The sequence below is a fragment of the Zootoca vivipara genome, chromosome 17 (assembly GCF_963506605.1).
Source record: "Zootoca vivipara chromosome 17, rZooViv1.1, whole genome shotgun sequence".
Lineage (NCBI taxonomy): Eukaryota > Metazoa > Chordata > Lepidosauria > Squamata > Lacertidae > Zootoca > Zootoca vivipara.
Window position 1 is genome coordinate 38,986,928 of NC_083292.1, and position 18,009 is coordinate 39,004,936.

At 48.0% G+C, this 18,009-nt stretch overlaps 2 protein-coding genes across 7 annotated transcripts in view; one reads left to right on the forward strand and one right to left on the reverse strand.

The window, feature by feature from the left end:
• The window catches only part of CERS2 (ceramide synthase 2), a 39,293-nt gene extending 34,387 nt beyond the window's left edge, over positions 1-4,906 (forward strand). For all 3 annotated transcript variants that reach the window (XM_035097720.2, XM_035097722.2, XM_035097721.2), the window contains exon 11: positions 1,073-4,906. In XM_035097720.2, coding sequence (XP_034953611.1) covers positions 1,073-1,243 — 171 coding nt within the window. In that variant the 3' untranslated portion in view covers positions 1,244-4,906. The remainder of the gene's footprint in view (positions 1-1,072) is intronic.
• Positions 2,746-18,009, reverse strand: part of SETDB1 (SET domain bifurcated histone lysine methyltransferase 1) — a 34,702-nt gene continuing 19,438 nt past the window's right edge. For 3 of the 4 annotated variants that reach the window (XM_035097717.2, XM_035097719.2, XM_035097716.2), the window contains exons 16-22: positions 16,642-17,252; positions 14,730-14,758; positions 12,674-12,806; positions 11,223-11,373; positions 9,606-9,814; positions 8,315-8,403; positions 2,746-7,209 (exon numbers count right to left, since the gene is read on the reverse strand). In XM_035097717.2, the coding sequence (XP_034953608.2) occupies positions 7,092-7,209; positions 8,315-8,403; positions 9,606-9,814; positions 11,223-11,373; positions 12,674-12,806; positions 14,730-14,758; positions 16,642-17,252 (1,340 nt within the window). In that variant the 3' untranslated portion in view covers positions 2,746-7,091. The remainder of the gene's footprint in view (positions 7,210-8,314; positions 8,404-9,605; positions 9,815-11,222; positions 11,374-12,673; positions 12,807-14,729; positions 14,759-16,641; positions 17,253-18,009) is intronic. The other variant, XM_035097718.2, reaches the window with a different exon arrangement.

Below are 18,009 nucleotides of genomic sequence, written 5' to 3' on the forward strand. Positions count from 1 at the left end.
CCTGTCCCCTTAGCAGAAAAACACCCCCCAAAGCATACTATGTCCCCCTCCATGTTTGACGGTGGGGATGGTGTTCTTGGGGTCGTAGGCAGCATTCCTCCTCCTCCAAACGCGGCGAGTTGAGTTGATGCCAAAGAGCTTGATTTTGGTCTCATCTGACCACAACACTTTCACCCAGTTCTCCTCTGGGTCATTCAGACGTGCATTGGCAAACTGCAGACGGGCCTGTACATGTGCTGTCTTGAGCAAGGGAAGCTTGCAGGCTCTGCAAGATCTCAGTCCCTCATGGCGTAGTGTGTTACCAACTGTTTTCATGGTGACTATGGTCCCGGCTGCCCTGAGATCATTGACAAGTTCCCCCCATGTAGTTCTGGGCTGCTTCATCACCATTCTCATGATCATTGCAACTCCACGAGATGAGATCTTGCATGGAGCCCCAGACCAAGGGAGGTTGACAGTTATTTTGTGTTTCTTCCATTTGCAAATTATTGCACCAACTGTTGTCGCCTTCTCCCCAAGCTGCTTGGCAATAGTCTTGTAGCCCAGTCCAGCCTTGTGCAGGTCTACAATCTTGTCCCTGACATCCTTGGGCAGCTCTTTGGTCTTGGTCCTGGTGGCTACTTTGGAATCTGCTGGATTGATTGCATCTGACGACAGGTGCCTTTTGTACAGGTACTGTAACGAGCTGGGATGACAGGTAAGACCTCTGCCTTACAGCAGGTGCTTCTAATCTCAGCTCGTTACAGTGAAGATACCAGATAGCCTGATATCTGGCTGGCTGATAGAGGATCAAATACTTATTTCACTCATTATAATGCACATCAATCTCTGACTTTTGTCTTCTGGGTTTTTTCCTGTTGTTATTCTGTCTCTCACAGCTACAATAAACCTACCATTAAAATTATGGACTGGCCATTTATTCGTCAGAGGGCAAACGGGCAAATTTAGCAGGGGATCAAATACTCCCCCCCCCCCACTGTAACTTCCTGATCGCCTTAAAAGCTCTACCTAGTGCCGCAGGGAAGTGCCCAAGTCGCTCTCATTTCCTGATCTTTGTTTCTCTCCCCTCCAGGTGGTGGAGGACGAGCGAAGCGATCGTGACGAGACGGACAACACCGGGGAGGAGGAGTTGGAAGAGGAGAGTGCTGCCTCAGTTGCCCCCTCGGCAGCACCCACAAAGAACGGCCCCCTATGCAACGGGCACCCGGTCTTGAACAATAACCACCGGGTGAAAGCCGACTGATCGCTCGATGTCCATTTTCGGTACCCATGCCTCCTCCGCTTCCAGCTTGCAGGGGGGACCCCCGTCTGCCGCCAGAGCCCAGATCTTTATTTTCATTTTTGAAGCCAAAAAACAACAACAACCCTTCCTCCAGGGAGCTGCAGCCGGAAGCACAGCCCCCTGCCTCCCCACCAGCTCCTCTCTCCATCCTTGGCCCCTCCAAGTACCTGAAGAAGCCCTGGATTCATTTCAAGAGGGGACCCCGAGACACTCGCCACTTTTCCTTGGGGCAAAGTTGAGCGGCCCATCTCTCCAGGCAGGAGCTGAGAACTGTGCTCATTTTTCTCTCCCATCATCCTTTAGGGGAAGAACGGCAGAGTGGGGGAGCGTGGTTGCCCTTGACTCTTTGAGCCCCTGCCCGAAATCCATCTTGGAAAGCAGCCCTGAGACCCCTCACATGTTGCCAACCCCACCCCACCCCACCCCACCAATTAGGCACCCAAGAAGGCGGGCAAGCAAAGAGCAACTTATTCTCCCAACCATCTTTCCACCCCAGAAACGTTTTTTTCTTCCAAGCACATTCGAAAGGAACCAACACTTGCGGGGAAAGTACTCCACTTGTCAAGTTTCTAGTCCTCATCGAGGCCTCTTCCCCTTTCCCCATGCCAAAGGCCCTCCTACCTGCAAACATGTCAGGAAAGCTGGGCTCTGCTCTCAAGCCTCCTTTCCCCGACCCCCCAGATCTGCTATATCTTACACCATGGGCCCAAATGTTTTCTTTCCACAAGTAATCCTTTTTGTGTGTGTGTGTGTGAAATATTTTGGGTACAAGCAGGTGGGGTATAGCAGAGGGTAAGATTGCGGGTTCCGCTCCAGTCCCCCTTCGCCGCTTACGAGGACAATCCCTGCGCCTTCGCTCTGCCAGAGTTGGGAAACGGAGTCAAGCAGGCGCCGTCAGTGCGGTGCTATGGTTCCCATCTCCTTTGAGCACATCTACCCACTGTGTCTTGATACCTTCTTAAAAACCAGGCCAGGAGTCCACCACCGGTCCTGCCTTAACTCCAAAGCCTTTCGATATCCATTTTTGGTTATCGTAGAAGCCATATTACTCCTTTGCAAAGACTGGCTCTGTTTTCTTAGCTGCAATGAAACAAACGGTGAGAGGGAGATCGATATATGCATCTTCTAATCCTCAAGGTATGCCCAGTGGGGCCCCCCTCACTTGTAAGGCCCTGGAGTTTTGACCACTGCCTTTACCACCCCCCAGCCCGATAGGAAGAGGTTTTTTAATGGCCAAAAAAAGAAGTATTAAAGAAGTGATTGGATTATGGTGACTCCACAGGGGAGGGAATCACAGGTAGAGGGTTTTATTTTTTGGAGATAATGTTCAGGTGAGATCACGGAGGGAGCAGTTACTCACCTTTTCTCCTGGGTACTTTAGTTTGTTTGGGGGTGGGGGAGATGTTTCGGCAAGCAAATTCAGATAGGTCAAGGATGCCAGCAGGCTGAAAACTCAGTGATGGTCTTTTTTAAAAAAAGCTTTCTCTAAACTGCACCACCTTCCTCCTGCAGAGAATTTAATTCAAGGCACACTACTTCACTTTATTCCCCTGCATTCCTTCTCTTAGGAATGTAATACTTTCCTTTTGCCCCCAATTCCACGATCCTTTTCTTATCCTATAAAAAAAAAACGCACCACCCACAGAGGTACACCCACTTTTCTGTAGTCTACTTGCCTTTCACACTCCCAGAGGGGGAGACGCTCATTTTTGTTTTAATTTATTAGATACGGTTTTTCAAGCACCAAAATGAGAAAAATCTTTTGGCTTCAGCTGGAATAAAAACTCCAGAGAAAGTTTTGAAGAATAGCTGCTCTACCTGTAGGATCAAATTGCAATTATTCTTTCCCTAGCCTAGCCTTAGGGCATTTTTTGGGGGGGGGGGAGATTTACAGAAAGGACCATTAACCTATCTTCAGACCAAAATGTGCAGTTTTTTTAAAGAAAAAAAAGTTAAAATATATTAAAACCTAAATAAGACTAATAAATTTCTGTTAAAAAAATAATTCTGGTGATTGGATTGCCTTTGGGAAAGTTCACACAACAAAGGGTGCTTTTAAATGGCACAACGGTGTTTGCAAACACTTCCAGCATAAATTAGTGGAGCAATTCCTAGTGCCAATCCTGCAGGGGGGGCATGTGGCCATTTGTTTTGGGATTGCTTTGGAAAACAGTTGGGGTGAGACGGGAGAAGCGAAAGATTTACTCCTGTTGACTATGCCTAATGAGAACGTACTTACCTTGGAAGATACTCTGGAACAAATCCAAAAATCGCAGAATGCACTTCTAAAAAGGCTGCTGTCCATTAAAATCTTTATAACTAGCATCGCCTCTACAGCACTGTTAGAATTTAATTATCCAAGTAACTCCTCAAAACCTCTGACCAATGAAGAATGGTTAAAATGCTTATATCTGTCGCCTCACGAACTGGGTACCCCCACCCCCACACCAAGTCTCCAAACCAAAAAGCATCAAGTTGAATTAGTGACCCCAAGCACGAGGAATGGTTCAATTTTTACAGATAAACATGGTCTACTGGATTCTATCCACACGAGAGAATGACACACACTGAAGCATAGTCAACAAAACAGTGGACTGAGTAATCATTCCACAATTGCAGCGGAAACCAACTCGCCAAGATCAGTTGATACGCCAAAAACAGATACAACGTATAGCACACTTACAGTACCTCCCAGAATGATATGCCCATTCGTGGTCTCATCATACGACCATGCGATGGACATGGTTGGAGATACTCCAGCCACCACGACACCCACTATTCCAAACCATAACTTGACCCTTATCTCCTGGAACATTGCAGGATGGGGATCAAAGAGTAAAGACCCCCTCCTCATGGACTTTCTAATTACTTATGACATCATTTTTATCCAAGAATCCTGGTCACTAGGAGAGTTACAACTTGAAAACTACCAATCCTATGTAACACATGCGTCACCAAGCCAAAGAGGAGGAAGACCAAAAGGGGGTAGTGCCTCATTAATTTCAATGCATATACAGGCAAATATTACACAGCTTCCGTACCACGCAGATTGGGTGGTGGCGGTCTACTTGGACATCCACAGCTTTAGGCTGATGTGTATAAATCTTTATCTACCTCCCAACCGATTACATGCACAAGTTGAACAACAATGGAAAGAAGTAGAAGCCTATATTGAATTGTGTCGAAACCTTTACCCGTCAGCAATGATAGTAATAGCAGGGGACCTTAATGCCAGGGTAGGTCAGTGTGATGCAGACCTCTTTACGCACTTCCATCTCTTTCCACTGGATTCGGAAATTATCTCACCACTCCCTCTCAGGTCTTTGGATAAGACCTCTAATCTGGGAGGTTTACATCTCATACAAACGGCAATTAGACAAAATCTACATATTTTAAACGGCTCAGCACAAGGTGATTACCCAGGACAATTTACTTTCTGGTCAGGGCAAAAGCTCTCTGTTATAGACTACTGTGTTATCTCTCAAGAGCTGATTACCCTGATCAATGAGTTTAGAGTAATCCCAAGATCGGAAAGTGATCATTTACCAATAACCCTTCATTGTACTCTACCCCCAAGCCATCCACCATTACAACCCAGACACCGGGCGAGTTTAACGACCGATGCTGGTTACAAAAAAGTCAAGTGGAATGGCCAAAGGAACGCCTTTGCAGCTAATTGGTTTAACTCCAAAGAGAGTGAAAATTGGGCAGAAATAATTCTGAGGAGCTGTTCAGATACGGCGACAAACACATCTAATATGCTAACACTTTATAACAAGACTTCAAGACTTATTTGTAAAACCTTACATATATGTGCCTCAACAAAAGATCCGCTCTAAGAGATGGTTCGATAAAGAATGCATTGAGAAAAAAAAAGTTACTGATTCAAGCTTTCACTGACCACAGGGAAGATCCCTCTGAGCATAAAAAGTATCTTATGATGAAAATAAAAAAAAGCTACAAAAAACTATTGGCAAAGAAAAAACGGTCCGACCTGATGCGGCACTGGCAACAACTAATAGAGGCTACCAAGCACAAAAACCCGTCATTATTCTGGAGGCTAGTCACAGGCTACCCAACACAGGAGATAACACATTTATCATCCTGCATAACAGTATCAACCTGGCAGGAACATTTCCACAACCTGTATGGGGAAGCCAACACTCCTCTACATTCGTTAGATATTTTGGAAGAGCAACTCCAACCATGGCCACCTCCTACGATGGAGAACATGCACTATGACCGTAATAAAGATATTATTATTATTATTACTCCTGTTGGGAGTGAACCAAATTCAGTGGGATACATCCAGCTTTTGCCCGCCCACCCCGGTCTCGGCTTCAATAAGAAGCCACAGTAGGACAGGCTAAAGCGGGGCTGTTCTCCCAAGAGAACTTAGAAATCAAGATAGACTTCCTCTGGACCAGGAGGCTCCGTAAGAACACCAGACGAGCCCTGTGGCCAGCCAGATGCCCCGATGGGAAGCTCGCGATCTGGACCTGAACACAGCAGCAAAACTACACTCACATGCGATTCCCAGCAACTGGTATTGCTGCCACTGGCGCCTGCCTGTCTCAAAGAGACAATGGAGTGCGCCTCCGGGGATGAAGCCAAACCGCCACGCTAGCAGCACCAGTGACCTCTCTGGGATGCAAACCTGGGCAGTGCGCATGGCGGTCCTGGGCCCCCAGACGACAATACACCCCCTCCTCCTCGGCCTCACTGATGTTGTCCAAAGGAAAGCAGAGCAAGACATTTGACACCAGCTTGGTTGCTGGAAGGAGGACCACAAGCAGCCTTAGAGACTCCACATTTGTGTAGGGTTTAGCCCAGCCCCTTTCTCTAGGCTGGGCGGGGAGAAGCCAGGGGGAGGGAGGGAAAGTGAGGGATAGGGAAAGAACGCGTGCGCTGGCGATTCCCAGACCATCCACGGGCCAGATCCAGAAGGCAACTGGGCCTGATCCGGCCCATGGGCCTTTGTTTGCCGACCCATGGTTTAGTCCTTTGCCTTTTCTTCTCCTAAAACTGGGAGTATTCAGAGGCATTTACTGCCTCCCGACAGCAGCGAAGGAGACAGTATTGTCCATGAATTTGTCTTAATGGTTGAAAGCCCTCCACGTTCAGGGTGCCATCGCTGCATCGATCCCTGGCATGTCCAGGTGATTGCAGAGTTGGAAAGGATCCCGATGATTGACTAGTCCAACCCCCTGCAGTGCAGGAATCTGGACCACAGCTGCTTAAACCACTAGCCTCGAAGCACACACGCCCACTGCGCCAGACGCACGGCACTCCACCTTTCTGTCATTTAAACCGCGCTCTGGGAAAAGCCAGCTTTTCTTTTGATAAACCCAGAGAGCTCTCCCCGTCCTTCCAAGGGTCAGATGGAAAGCCCCACGGGAGCCGTATTTGGGCCCTGATCCTGGATCAGCAAAAAAGATCGTTCCCCATAAAAACCTCCATGGTCCTGCCCCACGTTATATTTTCTTTCTTTTTCTTTTTTTAAAAAAGGTTCAGAAGCAGACCAGTCTTTCAAAATCAAGAGTAAACATGGTTTTATTGCTTTACGACGACGAGGGGAGGAGGGGGTCCTCTGCAAAACACCATACACAAAACAATGCCCTCAACAGCATCCGACAACGCGGGGCCAAAAATGATTGAGCCCCCAAACAGAGAACGAGACGTGTGAGAAGTGGGTAAGGGTGGGTCCACTGACCGAAAAGCACTTTTAAAAAATTCATTAAAAAAAATAAATGAAATATGCCCCCCTGCCTAAAAATGGGTGGGTGGGTGGGCAGCGGGAGAAAAAATCTTACAACAAACGTCCACGGCATTCAATTGCACCACAACAGCACAGAAGTTCCTTGCCCTCCACGCTGCCAACTTCGTAGTTATAGTCCCAGGTAAGTTCGGTGCCAGCTCTGATCCTCCTGCAAGAAGGGGAAAAAAGTTTTGAAACAGCAGCTTAGAATCGGGGAGACACTGTGGGTGAACAGCACTGACCCTCAGCCTCTGCTCTCTCACCTGTAAAATGGGCATAATGGGACTCGTGAGACCATGTCGTTATCTAGAGTTCAGCTGCACTTGGCCACTCAGAGTGGCTGGGGAAACCCAGCCAGATGGACGGGGTATAAATATTATTATTATTATTATTATTATTATTATTATTATTATTATTATCCGCACCTCAAAAAAAGAGATGATTCTGTAGAGGAGCATAAAGGTTCAGAAAAGGGCTACCAAATGATGAAGGGGAAGAAGCAATTGCCCCATTAAAGAAAGAATACATTTGAGGCTCTCTTTTTTGGTATCGGGTCAGCAAACGTTTTCAGCTGTGGGCCACTGTCCCTCAGACCTTGTGGGAGGCTGGACTATTTGGGGGTGGGGGTGGGGTTGAACAAATTCCTATGCCCCACAAATAACACAGAGATGCATTTTAAATAAAAGCACACATTCTACTCATGTAAGAACACACTGATTCCCGGACCGTCCACGAGCCGGATTTAGAAGGCAATTGGGCCGGATCCGGCTCACGGGCCTTAGTTTGCCAACCCATGGTATAGAGGGGGGGAAAGAGGTGACTTGCTAGTACACGTGGCATGGACAGAGTGGGCACATTAAAGTTTCCATCCCTCTCTCATGACACTAGAAGCTGAAGACTGGAAGAGTAAAGGCAGACAAAAGAAAGCACCTCTTTAGTTGAACTGTGGAACTCCCTCCCACAGGAGGCAGGGATGGCCAACTTTAAAAGAGGGATGTTGATGGCTGCTAGCCATCATGGCTATGCTCTGCCCTTGCAGCCAGAGGCAGTAATGTTCCTTGCTACCAACCATTGACAAATGGAATCCTGGGAACTGCAGTTTGGTGTGGGTGCCAAGTTGTCAAGAGGCACCCCCCACTAGTCCTCTCTCCCAGAGCAGTTTAACTCCCTCCCAGAGCAGGGGTGGAAGGGGGCTTTAAATGCCTGGTGCGGATGCGGCCCAAGGGAAGCTCGACTGAAGAGAGAGAAGCCGGTCTTTTTTGGACAGTGCTTACTTGCTGGCGAAGAAGGCCACCCATGGGAAACGGAGGTCGTGCGTGTCCACAAAGACGTTCTGGACAAAGAGGTTAGGACTGCAGCTATGCTGGAAACAGAAATGAGTGTTAGCCGAAATCAGAAAGGCGTCAAGATATTTTAGAGCTGCTTGTATCTAGCCAAAATGATATTTAAAAGTGTGAAAGTATCATCAACAGAAGTTAACTCAGAAATGGACGTAAAATGCTGGATTTCCTTAGCAGACCACGATACGCCCCCCCCCTTTTTTAAAAAGGTTTCTCTTTTTCTTTTAACAAATGTTAAAACACACAACTGGATGAAGATGTTTATATGCCACCACCAACATAACATAAAAACGGCTAGAAGCTACCACTATATATATGTAAAATAAAAAATAAAATAAAAAATATAAGCATATAAATAAATAAGAAAACTTAACAGCAGCAATTTAAGATTTAACTTTTCAATTTAACTTTTGAAAAGTTAAAGTAGCAGGCAAGAAAAACCCCGTGTCAATTTTCTAAATGTATGGGTAGGCCTGTCAAAAGCCAAGTAAAACACAGATAAAATTAAGCAAGCAACAAGCCCCCCCCCCCAAAACCAACATCTGTTTTTAAAAATAAAGGGATGGGGACACTTGGTAAGCACACAGGGGAGGGGTCAGAATGATGCATTTGAGAATCTCTGATATTTCTGCCACCCCATCTTCTGTTACCCGCTGCAGTAGCAGTAGCATGTCGACATTCCAAAATGAACCCTTGAGGACATTCTGTGACATCACAGCTGCTCAGCCAATGGGAGGAAGTTCCAAAGCGACCAAGCCAAAAATCCAACTACCAGTTGCAAATCTGCTATCTACCATATTTATCTCCCACACCTCAAGCTTTAGGTTTTCAAGGTCTCTTATGACGCATGCAGGAAATCTGTTGTTATTTAGCGTTGGGAGCTGGGAACAAATCAAGGGAGTTTATTTTAGCACAGCTCTCTTTTACAATCCATTGTTTGAGAACAGAAATGCTTATATGAAGCAGTATTTTATGGGAGGGGGGGGGAGGAAACCTAAAAGTTGTTGCTGGTGTGCCTCCCTTAGCCATTGGCAGAGCTGCGGTGATATCACAGGAGGTCAGTGAAAATGAACTGCTGAGCAAGAATTGCCTGTCACGGAATATCCACCAACAGCAGACTCTACAGGGTTAGCAAGAGGCCAGCTTGGACGGAGGAAAAACTCCAGAGTTGTGCGAGAAGGGGGAAATTTAATTTGGCTGTTGGGTAAAGCAGGGAGAATCTCACATTGAGATAGCGGCCCAAGTTGCCTTCAAGTTTGGCGTCGATGATGTAACAGGACTCCTCTCCGTCATAGAACTGCCGCGTGTTCCTCCGGATGGGCACGTTCTCCCCAGATGCCAGGTTGGTCGACTTGATGGCAATGCCATGGGTTGACTTCAGGGCGAAGCCGCGGGTTGACTTGACGGCCACTTGCCTTTTCACGTTTCTCCCTCCTATAGCAGGTAAATGGCAGGGCCTTATTCATGCTGGCACCCCTTAGCAATATTCATTCCCTTCTCAGATGTGGCGGAGGAAGCCAATGGTGGTGGAGCGATTAATGTGGAGGTTTAGGATCAGAGTTTTCCTTCTCCTAGATGGGCTCCCTTCCCAGGTGGATGAACCCCACCTGCCCCCCACTTCCCTCTACAGCAGGTGCAGAAACCGCCTTCTTGACCCTTGGACCCACTCTTGGTCTCAAATCCGCCAGAGCCTATTTTCGTGTGCAGGGGAAGTCCCTAACTCATGGAGGGCTTGAGACCTATCAGCTACCCTCACCCAGTTTGTCAGCCCTGGGGAAGCCGTTTCCTGGGGTGTGGCTGCTGTCTCGTGCCGACAACTTCCAGGAGCCACAGGTGAGAGCTGAGTGCAGGGTGGGGGCCAAAGGTGGACAAACTACCCCAGAAGGAGCATGGCGTGCCCCCCCCACCCGAGGCCCTCCCCCTCCCCTAATGCCCCCCCACACCAAACAAAAAACAAGAACATGATAGAACATCACAATTTCAGCATCAATCATGCAAAATACCGTATTGGCCTGAATATAAGCCTCGCTTCCCCCCCAAATTCCAACCATGAAAAGTTAAAGCGTGGCTTATATTCGCGACCTTACAGTATGTAGCCAGGAGCGCGGGGCAAACAGCGGCCGGAGCGTGGCAAAGCGGTGCCTGCCCTGCACATGGTCCCCCAGCCTCTCCCCCAAGGCCGGGAAGGGAGAGAGAGCAAGGAAGGGGAAAGGTCATAGGGAGGGGCTTATATTTGGGTTTTTTTTTCTTTCTTTCCTCTCCAGTTTTAAAGGTGTGACTTATATTCGGATGCGGCTTATATTCTGGCCATTGCAGTAATTAACAAATCAGCAAAACCATTACAGTGGTACCTCGGGTTGCGGACCCAATCCGCTCCGGGGTGCCATTTGCACCCCGAAAAGTCCGCAACCCAAGTGGCGCTTTTGCGCATGCGCGAAGCGCGCAGAACGCTTCTGCGCGTGCGGCGAAACCCGGAAGTAAACACTTCCGGGTCCGCTGCATTCGCAACCTGGAAAAACGCAACCCGCAGCAGACGCAACATGAGGTATGACTGTACGATGTATAAAACAGTTAACGAAGCGACAAATAAATTTTAAGAAGCTAAGTCGGCTGCCTTAATGGTTGGAAGCAGTGGCGCTTCTGAATCTCAGTTGCTGGAAGCCAGAGGAGGGGAGAAATGGTTTTTGTGCCCGGGTCCTGCTTGCAGCTTCCCATTGAGCCACCGTGAGAACGGTATGCTGGCCCCAGTGGGCTCCGCACCAGCCTCATCCCAGAAGGCTCCCTGTTCTGTTCTTATGTGGCCCCAGTCGCCTCCCCTCTCCCGAAACGCGGCTGCGCTCACCCAGCCTCTTCTTGCCGTCTTGCCCCGGCTCCTCTTCCGACCCAGAGGAGATGGTCTGGATGTCGTCGCTGTCGTTGCCCTGCGCTTGCCTTGAGGTGCCGCGCCCGTTGTCCCCCTCGCTGTCCGTGCTGCTGGAGAGCATCAGCACATCCTGGCGGCGGGAGAGAGAGAAAAATGTGGGTGGGTGGGAGGGAGGGAACGCCTGCAGCTGCCCCTCTCCTTGGCCAGCAAGGAATTCTGTTCTGGGCAGCTCAGTTTAAAGAGGGTATCGACAAGCTGGAGGGTGACCGGTGTGATAAAAGGGTCTGGAAAGCAAGCCTTAGGGGGTAGGTGGGGATGTTTAGCCTGCAAGAGAGGAGATACGAGAGCCATCTTCAAATATCTTAAGGGCTGCCACGTGGAGGATGGAGCAAGATTGTTTTCTGCTGCTCTGGAGGGTAAGTGCTAAAACGCTGCTAAAAGGGAATTTGCGGAATTTGTACTGTTAAAACGGAAAGGGGTCAAACCATCGCAAGAGGTGTTGAAATTTTGGGAGGCTGGATATTTACAATGGAATGGTCTCGGTGGCGGGGTGCACATTTTTATTCTCATTTACTGATGATTATAACTTTGTCAAAATAAATAAATAAAAAATTACCAGTAAATGCACAAAATGAATTAAGAGCAACTCCCCTACAAAGGAAGCTTGCAGCACCCGAAACTTTTTAGAGAAAGGGCAAGGACAAAGTGATGAGACAGGTTTATAAAAGGATGCTGGCGTGGAGAAAATGGGCAGAGCAAAGTTGCTGTTCCCCCTCCCTCTTAACACTAGAAGTCGTGGGCATCCCAACCCAAGAAGCTGAACATCAGAGGGTTCAGGACAGAAAAAAATGACTTCTTCAGGGGGTGAATCGTTAAACTGTGGAACTCACTGCTGCAGGAAGGCAGTGAGGGCCACCAGCTTAGCTGGCTTTAAGAGGATCAGACATATATTCATGGTGGGGAAGGGTGCCAAGGGCTACTAGCTGGGATGGCTATGCTCTGCCTGCACAGCTAATAATAATAATAATAATAATAATAATAATAATAATTTTATTATTTATACCATGCCCATCTGGCCAGGCTTCCTCAGCTACTCTAGGCAGCTCCCAACAGAATATTAAAAACACGATAAAACATCAAGCATTAAAAACTTCCCTAAACAGGGCTGCTTTCAGGTCCCTTGTGCTCGGATCCTGCTTGCAAGTTTTCTGCAGGCATCTGTGAGAACAGGAAGCTGGACCAGATGGCACACTGGCCTGATCCAGAAGGCTCTCCTTATGTTCTTCCTATGTCCCCCAATTGCAGAGGGCTGGACTAGATGAGCCTTAGGACCCCTTCCAACTTGACAATTCCGATTCTATGATTCTGACACAAAGCTTTGTGGAAGGATAACAGCATGCCCACAGTCTTAAAAGCTTTAAGATAATTACACCTGCGGGTACCTGACTGGTCTCGGTGTGCCTCCGGCTCTGAAGCAAGGCCGTCTTGCTGACCGGCCTCCGGACTCCTTCGGGTAACGGCGGGTTTGGATTGTAACCATACAACCTGCCCGCACTGGGTGCCCTGGGGGATGACAGAAGCAGGGTTAGCTGCTCACACAAGGCTTCACTGCAAGATGCCAGCAAGCCGAAACCGCGATATAAACGGACAGCCAATATATGGCCGTGTTTCCAGCACTAATTTTTTTTCAATTTTATTTTATTTACTGTGATGCAAAAGTAATATCCAGTGCAAATAGAAATCAGTCCTCCCTCCTTTCCTTGAACAGCATTTCAGGATTCGCATAGCATTTCTTGAATGCACAATATAGGTTATGTATAAGATACAGAATATTCTATTTAACACAATTTTCAATGTGCTGTAATGCATTATACTAGTCCCCCCGCCTTTGCAGCATTGTTTCAATTTTTTTGTAATTCAGAACAAAAACAAATGACTCCATTAATTGTTTCTTTTTCTCAAGTGTAAGAAGTGAAGGTGTCACCTTAAAACAGAGGTCGGCAACCTAAGGCCCATGCGCCGGTTCCGACCCATGAGCTTCCCGGATCCGGCCCACAGCTGTTCCGTGGATCGGCGTGGGGATTCTGTGTTTTTTTGTTTTTTGTGGCGCCATTTTTTTCCTCACCGCGGGGACAGACTTCTGGGTTGGAAGAGCGCTGGAAATAGCTTGAGTGTGGGCGCACACGCTCCAGCCCACTGAAATGTCTGCCGGGGAGTGGACCGGACCGGCCTCAAAAAACGTTGCAGACCCCTATCTTAAAACATTTCCCTTTTGCTTGGGCATTTGGTCGTTTAAACTGCATGCAGTTGTGGAGAGGAGAAAACACTTGGCTGTTGCCGTTTTAAAGTCGGGATTAACTTTCTGTAAGCTTAATTGTTTGTTTTATGATAGCAGTGTTGTATTTCTGCCATTTCAGAGGACTTTTAGCCACCCTGGGCTCTGGGTCAGGAGGAGGAAGGGTGGAGTGGGAGCAATAAATGAGAAAGAAAAGACCCAGTGTGGGGTAGTGGTTAGAGTGCTGGACTAGGACCAGGGAGAGACCTGGGTTCGAATCCCCTCTCAGCCATGATGCTTCCAGACTGTGACTTTCTCAGCTTAACCTACCTCGCAAGGCTGTTGTAGGGATTAAATGAGGTGAACTTGGACGAAGTGACTGGATCATGTCTGAATGTTCGTCAGATGAGAATGAAAAACAACCCTCCCCGCCCCTAGAAGGCTAGCATGTCAGGGAAAAGAGGTTCCCAAACTATGGTCCCTGGACCACACAGTGGCCTCAAAAGCTTAGCTCCGGCGGTCTGTGGCATACTGCATTAAGCACTCACACTGATTTTTAACTGTGTTTGCACTGCCTGCCGTAATTCTTAAGACTGTATTTTATTGTACAGTGGTACCTTGGTTTACGAACAGTCCTGTTTACGAACTATTCGGTTTATGAACTCCGCAAAACTGGAAGTAGTGTCCCGGTTTGCGAACGTTACCTTGGTCTACGAAAGGAGGACGAAAGGTGGAAGGGCATCAGCGTCGGGAGGCCTCATTAGGGAAAGCGCGCCTCGGCTTAAGAACGGTTTCGGTTTAAGAATGGACTTCAGGAACGGATTAAGTTCGTAAACCGAGGTACCACTGTATTGCAATTAGAATTCTGCAGAATGCAAATGGTAATACAGTACAGGAAATCAAAGCAGCAGTAGAAATACAATTAAACACAGCCTCGCATCTAGCACTTGCTACAAGGGGCAGAAAAGTCCCTCAGTGATATTCCGTTGGTCTGTGGTGAACAAGAGTTTGGGAAACATCTGAGCTATGTCCTTTTGCCCCTGCCCTTGACATGCTAGCTTTCTGCTTGCGGGGAGTTCTTCAGCGGCAGAATGTTCAGAAACACGCCCGACTTTTCCCAGGGCCAAGAAAGACAGAAATCCAGGAGCAGCCAGAGCTGGCCCAAGTTACCCGAAGGAATAGCAGAGCAGAAAGGGGAAAAGAGAACTTACAACAGAGGTTTGCTGTGGTCTTCGGGTTCCTGTGGGAAAGAAGGGCGGAAAAAAAGGATTTACAAGTCTCTGTTATCATTCTTCCCCCCCCTCCCCCAGTTCCTCTTCCTGCTGCTACTGTCACACGTAAAAGCCCCAAATATCTGCACAGGGAGCCGTTCTTGGTAGTTCCTCCTCCTTGAGGATATGGCGGGGGGGGGGCAGGAATGGTAACTTGCTTTAAACTGTTTTTAATATTGTGTAAAACAGTGTTTTAATATAATTCTGGTGTTTTAATTGTTGCAACCCACCCTGGGAACTGACTTGATTTGTTTTTATAGAATTTATATGCTGCTTGATTGTAAAAAACAAAACAAAACATTTTTATTGCCAAGGCAAGTCAAAGTGACTTATATAATTTTTAATGCTGATTTTACTATATGTATCAATTCAAAAGACCCTGTGCGTGTATGTGTGTGTGTGTGTGTGTGTGCACAGTGCTTTTTCGGGGGACGACGACCCAGGGGTACACATACCTTTAAACCTTTTGTGAATCTAAGTTTGGCCTCATTGAGGTGCAGTATTTCAATATGAGTAGGGAAATGAGAGTATCCCTAAACATTTAATTAAAAAAATCTCTCTCTCTCTCTCTCTCTCTGTGTGTGTGTGTGTGTGTGTGTGTATCTCCAAATTAAAACATCCCAGCCACACAAAAAGGCTATAGATAATTAAAAGCCAAAAAAGCCTTATGGAAAAAGAAAGTTTCTTCCTGGCCCCTAAAGATATGTAATGATGGCGCCAGGCGAGCCTCCCTGGGGAGAGCATTCCACAAACCGTGAACCATTGCAGAAAAGGCCCCGTTCTCGTGTTGTCACCCTCTGGACCTCCCATGGAGGGGGCACACAAGAGGGGGCACACAAAGAACGATTAAGACCACAGGGTCTGGGTGGGTTCACATGGGAAGAAGAAGTCCTTAAGGTATTACGATCCTGAGTCACGTAAGACTCTGCAGAACAGGAGACAGGTCCTGTTTACTTTATGCCCAGTACTCTTCCCTACTTTAAAATTACACCACTGGAAGGAGACATGCGTATCTGAGCAAAATCCCCCTTTTCTCCACAAAGCATTTACAGCTCTGAGGTTTCAGGCCATGAAGTCTAATTTTATAGAAGGGAGATTTAAGAAAAATCCCAAGAGATCAGCTCTTTTGAGGTAGCTCCTGGGTAGAGGACACAGCGCACTAGAGGCTGTACTGCAAACTGTCGCAAACACTTAGGCGAAAATACTTAATAAGAGTTGGCCTGCATTGCGGGGGTGGGGTGGGGTGGGGTGGATGAGATGACTCCCAACTCTACAATTCAATGATCTTTAGCTGTGGTTCCTCCCCTCAGCTGTAGGGATAGGTCTGGAAATGTTTGTGATGTTTTAATGCAAGCCCAATTCCCAGCGCAGGATGCTCAACTAAAGATAAGGTCATGCGATCTCCCTCAAGGTTTAAGATTCTGTGCGTTTACTTTGCTCATAGAACCATAGGGCTGGAAGGGTCCCCCCAGCCATCACCTAGCCCACGGGTAGGTAAACTAAGGCCAGGGGGCCGGATCCGGCCCCATCGCCTACTCAATCCAGCCCGCGGACGGTCCGGGAATCAGCATGTTTTTACATGAGTAGAATGTGTCCTTTTATTTAAAATGCATCTCTGGGTTATTTGTGGGGCATAGAAATTCGTCCATTTATGTTTTCAAAATATAGTCTGGCCCCCCACAAGGTCTGAGGGACAGTGGACCGGCACCCTGCTGAAAAAGTTTGCTGACCCCTGATCTAGCGATGCAGGAATCATGGGTTTAGGCAACATGTTTTCTAACGTGACAGTGCGGGCCACCAAAAATCTATCCACGGAACACCGCAGGGGCTGTTTCCTCGCGAGGGGCCGTACCTCTTTCTTCTTCACCTCCAGCCCAAAATTCTCCCGGCCTCCGGGCGCCACCTTCTCGCTGTCTGGGGGCTCGGCCTTTGTGGGCTTCGCCTCGCCCGCCTCATGCACACGAAACGAGGAGCGGCTGTCGTTGTCCTGGAAGCCATCGGCCATGGTGTTGGAGCTGAGCCACGAGGCCACCTTGTTTTTTGAGGTCTCCTCTGAGAGGGGGGGCTTGCACTGGGAGGCCTCGTCGTGGCTGGCCTGCCGGCTGGCCTGCCGCACCAGGCCTGAGTCCTTGGAGGCCGTCTCGGAAAGGCCGTTCTCCCGCTGGCCCCGCGTCTGCCGCCGGGTGGCGTAGCTGCGCCAGACCGAGCTGGTGTTGAAGTCCTCATCCTTGCAGAAGTTGTCGTCCGAGCTCTCCTCGTTGGACTCCTCCTGCTCCTCAGAGCCCGAGTTGTCGTCGTCATCGTCCTTCAGGTTGACGCCACTGCTGTCCGAGGAGCACTTGGCCTCACTCTCGTAGCCCTCCTTGGAGTTCTCCACGCTCTCGATGTGGTCCAGGTTAGCAAAGTACTCGTCGCCCATCTCCAAGCCCTCCTTGTCAGCAAAGTCATCCGTGAGGATTTTCCCTGCGGGACAGCAAGGAGAGAAACAGCGGTGGGGAGGGGGAGGAGGGAGGGAGAGACCCTTAGTTTTCAGTTCGGAACCCAAACCTTTGCAAATTCGTGCCACTCCCGTTAATTGTGAGCTTGCGAGTTCAAGATACAGTACGAAGTTTATAAAGCTGGAAACAGGAAGTTTATAAAAGTACGCACAGAATGGGGGAAGCTTTTTCCTGCCTCGCTTACGACACCAGATCACCAAACCATCTGTCTCGCCTGATCCAAAAATTGGTTTACTTTCCAAGAGCTCCAGATCTTTCTAATATCTTACTGTTCGGCTGTTAGCTGCTCCTGAACTTGTTATAGCCAGACACTGGAGCTCTTAATACGGACCTCTTTGAAGCATTGTTGTTACAGACACGGGGCATCATTCTTATGGATAAACTAACAAAATCTCCAGACTGGAAGAAGATACACAGCTTTTTATACAAGGTGGTTTAATTTTACTGAATATGCTGAATCTATTTCACATGCCTGCTTCTCATGGGACACTGGAACGAGGTATCTGCTTGATTAATTCTCATGTACGGCATCAACCTATGTCTGCATTCCATTGTACTATTCTTTAACACTAACTCTGTACTTCAGGGAGGGGGCTGGCATTATGTTTATTGTTTCTTCAGGCCTGCTATATCTGAAAATCAGTAAAATATGAAGGATGGGGAACACTAAAACTTCTGGACATCCAATGAAGCTGAGTGTTGGAAGATTCGGGACAAATAAA